Source organism: Nicotiana tabacum, chromosome 18 (genome assembly GCF_000715075.1).
Source record: "Nicotiana tabacum cultivar K326 chromosome 18, ASM71507v2, whole genome shotgun sequence".
Taxonomy (NCBI): Eukaryota; Viridiplantae; Streptophyta; class Magnoliopsida; order Solanales; family Solanaceae; genus Nicotiana; species Nicotiana tabacum.
In genome coordinates this window covers 25,603,159-25,613,480 of record NC_134097.1, presented here as the reverse complement: position 1 = coordinate 25,613,480, position 10,322 = coordinate 25,603,159, and the positions used below count along the sequence as shown (strand labels likewise).

General features: G+C 39.6%; 1 protein-coding gene across 1 annotated transcript; it reads left to right on the top strand.

The window, feature by feature from the left end:
• Positions 1–7,504: 7,504 nt before the first annotated feature.
• Positions 7,505–7,987, top strand: LOC142172451 (uncharacterized). The gene has a single exon (XM_075236067.1). It carries the CDS (start codon positions 7,505–7,507, stop codon positions 7,985–7,987), a length of 483 nt encoding a protein of 160 aa, XP_075092168.1.
• Positions 7,988–10,322: the final 2,335 nt, after the last annotated feature.

The window sequence follows — 10,322 nt, the reverse complement described above, 5'->3', positions numbered from 1 at the left end:
TTCTTTCACTATCGTTTGGTTTTATTCTATCCTTGAGTTTGAATAACGTTATTCCGGTTCTCTCTAAAATGGTGAGGACATACACAACATCCATAGATAACCAGGAACCGTAGCCCCAGGTTATAGCCAGTACCAGGGGTAGGTGGCAGAGTCGAGGTAGGGGTAGAGGTAGAGGTAGTGCTCAACTTAGAGCACACACAACAACACCGTATATAGAGCCTCTGATCAACCAGTAGGACTACATCAGGTTCTAAGGGGTTCATAGCCATTCTCATACTTTAGGGCTCCCTAGTCCATCTAGTGGGATTTATAGAGAGTGTGGCCTTGGCTAGTGTATTTACGGTAGCACTATCTATCTCTCAGGATGGGAGAGGATCCCATACTCCTGCCACTCACATTCTAGACCATATCACTCATAGATATTAGACTCCGACAGGTCCAGCAGTTGGTGCAATTCAAACTGTCATTGCTACATAGCATAGAGATGGACCCACTTTGTCATCTGAGGGGCCGAAGAGATTGGAAAAGTTCACCAAGCTATTTCCTATTCGATTTGGTGGTACACCTTCTGAAAACCCACTAAAATTTATGGACCGTTTCCACGAGGTACTGCACAACATAGGTATAGTGGAGACAAGTGAAGTTGACTTTGTAGTGTTTTAGATGCATGGATCTACCAAGATGTGGTGGCATGAATATGTTCGGGACAGACTAGCAGGTTCACATTCACTCACTTGGGATCCATTCTCACAACTATTATTGGAGAAGTTCATCCATTTCACTCTGAGAGAGGACTACCACAACCAGTTTGAGCACCTCCAGTAGGGTAGCATGACTGCTATACAGTACAAGACCTGATCGTGGATTTATCTTGACATGTAGTTGTCTTGATCCCCACTGGGTTATATATGGCCTTACTAATGGTATCAGACTACCGATGGTTGGATACACTAAGGATGCTATTTCTTTCACCCGGAATTTAGAGATTTCTAGACGGATCAAGAGTGTTCGTGGTAAGGGCAGAGAGGCGGCCCCTTAGAAGAGGCCCCGTCATTTTCTTGGGTTCAGTTCTACCTTATCTGGAAGCCGAGATTCTTTTGGTAGTGGCTATCCTCCGGTTAAGTCAGCACTTTAGGCATCACACGGTACTTTGGGCAGTCATGGTTCTTATGGGTCTCGTCCTGAGTAACTATCCTATAGTGCACCTCCAACTTCCATCAGCGCACTACCAATTTAGAGCTATCACAGTGGTTATCCGGACCGTCAGAGTCAGTCCTTGATTCAGCAGCCACGTCAGCCGAGAGGTTACTTTGAGTGTGGAGGTTCGGGTCATATCTTGAGGTACTGTCCCATACTTCAGATTAGTGTGCCAAATTAGGGTTCTCGTGCCATGGTTCTGGCACTGGTTTCTCCACCACCTACTCACCCAGGTGGAGATGAAGGTCAGGTAGCCCGGGTGGTGGTCAGGCCATTAGAGGTGGAGGTCAGCTTGGGAGAGGCCGTCCGAGAGGTATAGTTTTGACTGGTGGAGCTCATCCATGTTTCTATGCATTTCCAGCTAGACCTGAGGCAGATTAATTTGATGCGATCACCACAGGTATTTTTCTGATTTTCCATAGAGATGCCTCAGTCTTATTTGATCCGGGTTCCACTTATGTATGTGTCATCCTATTTTGCCCTATATTTGGATATGTATCGTGATTCTTTGAGCGCTCTTATTTATGTGTTTACGGATGTGGGAGATTCTATTATGGTAGATCACGTCTATCGCTCGTATGTGGTTTCTACAGGTGTTACAAGACTCAAGTAGATCTTCTTGTACTCAGCATGGTTGACATTGATGTTATTTTGGGAATGGATTGACTATCACCATATCATGCTATTCTGTATTGTCATACGAAGATGCTTGGATTGCCGAGATTGGAGTAGAGAGGGTCGTTGGGCTATGTTCCTTACAGGGTGATGTCTTATCTAAAGGCATAGTGGATAGTCAAAAAGGGGTTCTTGGCATACTTAGCCTTCGTGAAGGATGTTAGTGCTGATACTCCTACCGTTGAGTAAGTTCTGATAGGGGTAGACTTTCCAGATATGTTCCGAGCAGATCTTCTGGGCATGCCGCCTGATCGGGATATTGATATTTGTAATGATTTGGTGTTGGGCACTCATCCCATCTTTATTTTACCATATCACATGGCACTAATGGAGTTGAAGGAATTAAAGGAACAACTTTATGAATTGATTGATAATGGTTTTATCATACTGAGTGTTTCGCCTTGGGTGCTCCAATTCTATTTGTGAAGAAGAAAAACGATACAATGCAGATGTGTATTGGGTATAAACAGTTGAACAAAGTTACCATTAAGAATAAGTGCCTACTAGTGCGTATGGATGATTTGTGTAACCAACTTCAGGGTGCTAAGGTGTTCACGAATATTGACCTGAGATTGGGATATGATTACCTAAGGATCTGGGCTTCAGATATTCCTAAGACGGCTTTCAGGACCTACTATGGTCACTATGAGTTTTTGGTGATGTCTTTTGGGCTGGCTGATGAGTGGTGATTTTACCACTCGTTCTAATCTCTTTTCTTTAGTTTTAGTGTCCTTTAATTATAATATGTTGGTGTTTATGGTGTTTATTGTTAGATTGTTAGGTAAATGATTCCATGAAATGATTTGAAGTCAATTGAAGTGGAATTGAGCAAAAAAAGGTTGAAAGAATGCAAAACTCTTTAGGGATTCCGCATCTGCGGAGATGAACCACTTAGCCTGGAATCGCATCTGAGACATAAGAACCGCTTCTTTGGTTGCGCATCTGTGCTTGCATGTCCGCATCTGCAGAGACAAAATCCATTCAATTTACGCATCTGCAATAGATGATTTGCATCTGCGGAGCCGCACCTGCGAGGGTCCTTCCGCAGGTGCGGTCAATGGGCATAAGACCTGGATTGGAATGAAATTTCACATTTTCTCAATTCCAAACCATTTAATGCACAAAACAACTCATTTAAAAGGAATCTTTTGGCTTATTTTCAGTTTCTAAGACTAGAGAGAACAAGTTTTGGGAGCTAGGGTTTGCACACACACTTTGGTCTTGAAGATTTGAAGCTTTTGGTTGAGAATTTCTTACCCATTCATGTTCATTTCTTCATTTCCTTGCTTTGCATTGAATATCTAAGTGTGTAGTATTTATTTCAACACTTGAATCTTGTTTATGGAAATAATCATATTTAAAGTGTGGATTAAATACCTTGTTGTGCTTATGTATTGAATGATTTTTTATATTTTATGAAGTGACTTGTTGTTACTTTAATTATTCTTGTTCTTTAATATTTCCAAAGGGATTAGCTAACCCTAGGACTCACCCATTAACTTCGAATTAATTTTGGAAAAGATTATTTGGGGTTGGAAAAAATTAATTAACAAGAACTTGAGGTTTTAACCCTCATTTTATAGATTCTACTTAGGGATAAGATTGAACTACTTGTAGCCATAATCGGGTGTGCTTAATCTCATAATTGTTTTAGGGATAAATCAATCAGGAAGTCATGTTAGTCTTTGGAAAAAGCAAATATAGAACTATTACCCGTGGTAAAACCGTGAAATACATTGGATCGTTACTTAAGTGTGATTCCCCGTGTATCCATATTTGTAGTCATTGATCATTTTAGGTATAAATATTTCCGCATTTAGGTTAGTTTACATTTCCGCATTTAGGTATAAATATTTTTTAAAAACAATTCTATGTGTTTGGCATTGCATAATAAGTGATAATTCTCTTACATTCCTAATCGCTTACATATTATACTTTGTGGGATTCGACCCCGACTCATAGTTGGGTAAATTATATTGCATGCGACCCTGTCCATTTAATTTTTAGTAGTGGATTTGGATGTCATCAAAATTGGCGCCATTGGCGGGGAACAATTTGGTGAAATTTAGGGAATTTGAGAAATAAGCGTAAGCGCTTTGGTCCAAACTTGTGAATATTTGTGTAATTATTTTTCTTACCTTGGTCTATTTTTATTTTTTGTTTCTTGTTTATTTTCTTAGTTTTGAGAAAAATGACATCATATAATAAAAATTGGTCGGATAGTAGTTGTTCATACTTTGATGACCCTTGTCCTTATTGTGGAGGACCACACTCATGGCAAATTTTTTTGAATTCTCCCGGGGGTGGATTGTATGCACAATCTCAAACCCATTAGTGGAGTATTTGTGATAAGTGTGGTCATCAAAGTGGTCATTGGGAGTATTGTGCTTATTTCTCCGTCCCTTCCCCAAGCCCCCGCTATGATGATTCTACTTTTTGTGATGAAAATGATAGGGCTATGGAAGTGGAAGAAATTGAGCATGGTCAAAATGGAAAGTTCAAACTCATGTTAGAATGCCTACTTGAAGGAGGAAACAAAGAGCAAAGTGCCTTGTAGAAGCTTTTGGAAAATAGTCTCCAAAATGACTTGGCTCTTGAAAGGTTGCACTCACAAATGGGAGAAATGCTTGAAGCTTTAGAGATCCAAAAAGTCTCGGAAGTTAATGATAGCCAAGAATCTTCCTTAGATGGGGTAGCCGAAAATTCTTCCTTGGCATTTGATCCAAAACAAGAAGAACTAATAGAAAAAAAACCTCTCTTCTCTCTCTCCTCAAATGGGCAATTAACATGCACGCCGGCGACTGCCCTTCATGGCCTCCACGGCCGGCAACTAGCCTCCTCCTGAGGTTGGTCCGTCGTCTTCCTCCCCCCCCAAGCAGTTACCAACCTCTACAAACCCTAATCCACCCAAAATCTATGTGAATTTATTAAACCCTGTTGTCATAAATACGCCCATGCAAACCCTAGCTACGCTACAATTGAAAACCAATTGAGTTCCTTCATGGAGAACCAGTTGTGAAGAGGAAGAAATAAGAAGTGAAGCAATCCATCGTACAACAAGGCCTTTAACTTGCAGTTCTTGGGAAATTTTCATATGGGAAGCCTATTATTGGTGAATTACGTATAGTGATTCCTATTCAATGTGAGATTAAGGGTCATTGTTCAGTTGGCTTGATTGAAGACAATCATGTGTTAATTAATATTGGAGGATTATGTTCATCTTCTTTCAAAGCCAGATTTTTATTTAAAGGCTCTATCAGATATGTGGCAGATGCATTGTACAAAATGGAATCCATGGTGGACACCTGATAAAGAGACTCCAATTGCCATAGCTTGGATTAGCTTTCTAGAACTTCCTCCAAATTTCATTGGTAAGGAATGTGTATTTTCATTAGCTGGTGTAGTTGGTAATCCATTACATGTAGACCTAGCAACTCAAAATGGGACTAGACCTAGTTGTGCTAAGGTAAAGGTGGAAGTGAATTTGCTAGGTAATTTTCCTAAATGTATTAAGATTGTTGAAGAAGCTGATGAATCTGGGCCAGAAGAGTTTAAATGGATTAGGATTAAGTATGATTATATACCTAAATATTGCAAGCCTTGAAAGAAACAAGGGCATAGTGAGGCAAAATGCTGGGTAATTCATCCTGAATTACACAAGAGATTTGATGAATATGTTGAGGATCAAGGCAAGGAGAAGACAGTTGTGAGCACTGAAGCAATTGGTACAGCTGCAAATTCAATAAAGGTTCTATCAAGTTGAAAGGTGGTTGGTAAGCCTGCTACTAATCATGCCAAGCAAGAATGGATAGAAGCAAGGAAGAACAAATAACAACGGGATAATCGAGGTCACATTATTGATAACAAACAAGGCAATGAAGCTGACAAGGGTAGAGAGAAGGCCAAACTTGAGGAAGTAGCAACCAAGAAAATTTTTAATGCACTAGAGGTTGAGGAAGTTCATCAACCTACTCTACAAATTACTGAAGGCAAAGGTGAGGATCATAACAATGGTAAGAAGAAGGAACATGAGGAAAAGCAATCCAAGAAGGGCGATGAGAAGGAAAAGGAAGGAATACTGGAGTGTCAAGCCTTAATCCTAAGGCTTCTGGGGTTAGGGTTGGGAAGTATTCTAATACTAAACTAGCAGGAGAAGGTAATCAACAGGAACTTAAGCAGGTAAAGAAGGAAGCAGTTGATAAAGTGTTGGAAGATCAACATAATGGGAACTTACCTATTTCTCCTAGTGATCAAAGCACTGAGGAAAATGCTAATAAGGAATCCACAATCGAATGGGTTCATAGAAGGTTCAGAACTAGCAAAGAGGAGCTAAGGCAACTCAATGTGACTACAAACCAATCATGTCAAGATATTCCATCTCAAACATTTGCAGATTCTGGGCAGCTTGAGGGCCTTGATGGGATAAACTCAACAAAGGTTGTAGGGAGTGATGCAATTGAGGTGGAGGATGATCAACTAGTCATGACAAAGACAACATGAGACAAAGTGAGGGACAGCATCCCACCTGGCGATAGGCTGGACATAGGTTGGCAATGCCAAGCTCCCCAAGCGTTAGGCTGGCGATACCAGGCCTAAAGCAAGGTACTCCAGGCATTAGGCTGGCGACGCCAGGCCTGGCGCCAACGTCACATGATGAAATAACGATTGTAAACCCTATCCCTAGTGCAATTGGCAAGATTTTGGCCTATGTAGATGGTGTTTCGGTGTATGCATTAAAGAACAAACTTGATGATAATGTGAAGGTTAGGGTTGATACAGTAGGGTCAAACCAAAACACAGGAAATGGAAAGGTTGGTGATATCAATAGAACATACATTTCTGAGTAGACTACCACAGTAATTCTTGGGCTAGGCAGTGTTTATGAACAACAATTCAAAATGATGGAGGTTGTTGCTTCTTCTATGGTGAATAGCAATGAAAAGGCTGATGAGATGGTAATTTTTCCAAGAGCATCTGGGGAAATAGAAGAAGTGCCTATGGTATATGGCACTGATCAAATTATGCAGCTGTATCTTAATGTTCCACTGAAAACTCCACTACAACATTTACATGATTTAGTTACACACAATGTGGTACCAATTAATGAAGACTTAATAAGATAAAATCCTATGGAGGATGAGGTAGATGATAAATCAACAGCAGAAAACTTCAAACATGTGGCTAGGGATGGGTATCTATCACCTATAGCTAGTGCTAAATGAGGTAAAACAAAGAAGAATCAGAATAAAGAGCCACAAAAACCTTCAAGAATTATGCCTAGGAGGGCAACTTCTCTATCTCAATGATGATCAAAACATTAATATGTAACATAAGGTCTGTGAATACACAACAGGCCTTTCGTAGAGTGATCAACATAAATAGGGAGCATAACTTTTGTGTAGTTGCATTGATGGAGCCTTTTCAAAAGAAGAGACTTATTGATAGATATCGAAGAAGGTTGAATATAGAGACTTCTTATGCAGATATTAATGAGCAAATATGGTTGTTCTTTTATGCAGTGGTAGAATGGGAACTAGTTAAGGATACTGAGTAACAAGTGACTGTGAGAGTGTTTCACCATGACCTGGGGCAGCACATGATGATGACATTTGTTTATGCAAAATGTTCAACAATGGAGAGGTTGGAATTGTGGAATCACTTGTATTATTTAGCAAGTGATATGAAATTTCCATGGTTGGTAGGAGGGGATTTCAATGTGATATTGCATGAAGATGAGAAAATAGGAGGACTACCAGTACACCCTCCTGAATATGAGGATTTTGCATTTTGTGTAAACTCTTGTGGTTTGTTTGAGAAAGGATACAAAGGAAGTCCATTTACATGGTGGAATGGGAGATCCAATGCTACGTGTATATTCAAAAGATTGGATAGGATCCTTGTGAATTTTCCGTTTCAGGACATGTTGCCAACTATTGAAGTTGAACATCTAATCAGAACTGGATCAGATCATGCATCATTGTTAATGACATGTGGGGAGCAGACCACCAATTTTGTCAAGCCTTTCAGGTTCTTGAACTTTTGGACTAAACATGCTACATTTATGGATGTGGTCAGGCAGAATTGGAAAGCTGATTTCATAGGGATCCATTTTTGATGTTCAAGCAGAAGCTCAAGAGGGTGAAGACAACACTGTCAAAATGGAGTAGGGAAACATTTGGTGATATCTTCAAGTAGTTGGCTATTTTAGAGGCCATTGTTAGGGTGAAAGAGATGTTGTTCAAAGAAGAGCCTATAATTGAGAACAGGATTGTGCTTCAAAAGGCGCAATCTGAATTGAAAAAATACTTGAGTATTGAGGAACAATATTGGAAGCAAAAAGCTGGGATGATTTGGTTTGCTGAAGGAGATAAGAATACTAGTTTCTTTCACAATTATGTAAATGGCAAAAGAAAGAAATTGCAACTGAAAAGGATCAAAAGTGGAAGTGGGGTATGGATTGAAGACCAGGAGCAATTGGCTACAACTGCAGTGGAACAATAATTCACAAATGAAGGTGATACATCTTACTTTTCCTTTCTCAATAATTACCTTTGAGGTCACTATGGAACAGAATTTGGAACTTATCAGATTAACAACAATTAAAGAGGTAAGGATAGTAGTTTTTGAGCTTAGTGGGGAGGGTGCTAGTGGTCCATATGGATTCACTCGCCTATTTTATCAAACATACTGGGATGTTATTGGTACTGATATACAAAACATGGTGCTACACTTCTATGGAGGAGCTGCACTGCCTAAATCCATCACTCATAACAATCTAGTGTTTCTGCCTAAGAAACATAGAGTTGAGACCTTTTCTAACTTAAGACTTATTAGCATGAGTAACTTCATTAACAAGGTCTTGTCTAGGGTGTTACATGATAGATTGGAAATTTTTTTCCTTATCTAATATCTCCTAATCAATACGGATTTGTGAAGGGTAGGAGTATATTTGAGAACATCTTATTGACTTAAGAAATTGTCACTGACATAAGGTTAAGGGGAATGCCAGCTCATGTGGTGATCAAGCTTGATATGGCTAAGGCCTATGATAGGGTTTCATGGAAGTACTTATTGCATGTATTAAGGAATATGGAATTTTCTGAGCACTACATCAACATGGTGTGGAATTTGGTGTCAAATAACTGGTACTCAGTATTGGTGAATAGGCAGTCCTTAGGGTTCTTTAAGTCTACAAGGGGTGTGAAGCAAGGGGATCCTCTATCACCAGCATGGTTCATTCTGTCAGCTGAGGTACTTTCCAGGTCTTTGAATAATCTATTTGAAGATAGGTCATTTGTGGGATTTTAATGCCTAAGTGGTCTGATCCTTTAAACCACTTGGCATATGCTGATGATACTATAATCTTTGCTTCTGCTCTCCTTCATCCTTGAGCAAGATTATGGCAGTGTTGGGGAACTAAGAGAAGATATTAGGCCAGATGATCAACAAAGATAAGAGTTCATACTACATGTATTCAAAGATTTCTAAAGGATTGTGCCAGGCGGTTGGAGCTATTATAAGATTTGCAAGAGGTAAATACCCTTTCACATATCTAGGGTGTCCTATTTTCTACACTAGAAGGAGTAAGGAATATTATGAGGATATTATCATGAAAGTAAAGGCTAAATTGCATTCATGGAAAGGAAAGCTGTTGTCATTTGGAGGAAGGGCAACACTCATTTATAGTGTGTTGCAAAGTATGCGAGTCCACATTTTATCAGTCCTTCATCCACCAAAAAATGTCCTGGAGCATCATCATAAGATTTTTGCTAGGTTCTTTTGGAGCACAAAGGAAGAAGGGAGAAGCAGACATTGTTCCTCATGGGAAAATCTTTGCCTTGCTAAAGAGGAAGGGGGCTTAGGTTTTAGGTCCTTACATGATGTGTCGAGGGCATTGTTTACTAAATTATGGTGGAGGTTTAGGATTTGTTGTCGAATTTCATGTGGAATAAGTATTGTAAGATAGATATACCAATGGTGGTACAATTTAGAAGGGGGTCTCATGTTTGGAGACAAATGCTGAATGCTAGGAAAGAAGTAGAACATGAGATCCTATGGTAATTGAAGAGTGGAACAACTAATATTTGGCATGAAAATTGGACTGGATTGGGTGCATTTTATCACATATTACCTGAAGACTTTCCAATCAATGAAGATCTTCAGGAGGTGGCAGAATTATGGCAAGGTGAAACATGGGATGGTCAGCTACTAGATCAAACCTTCAATGAGGAAATTGCAGAACATATAAGGCTAAATGTGCATTATGAAGGAAGTGAAGGATACTGGGATAGGCCATACTGGATGCCAACTCTTTCGAGCAAGTTTAGTATTAGTAGTGCTTGGCAAATATTAAGGCATAGGGTTGATCCTAATCAAGAATTCAAGTTAATGTGGATTAAAGGCTTACTATTCAAGATATTCTTCTTCTTGTGGAGATTGCGGAGGCAAAA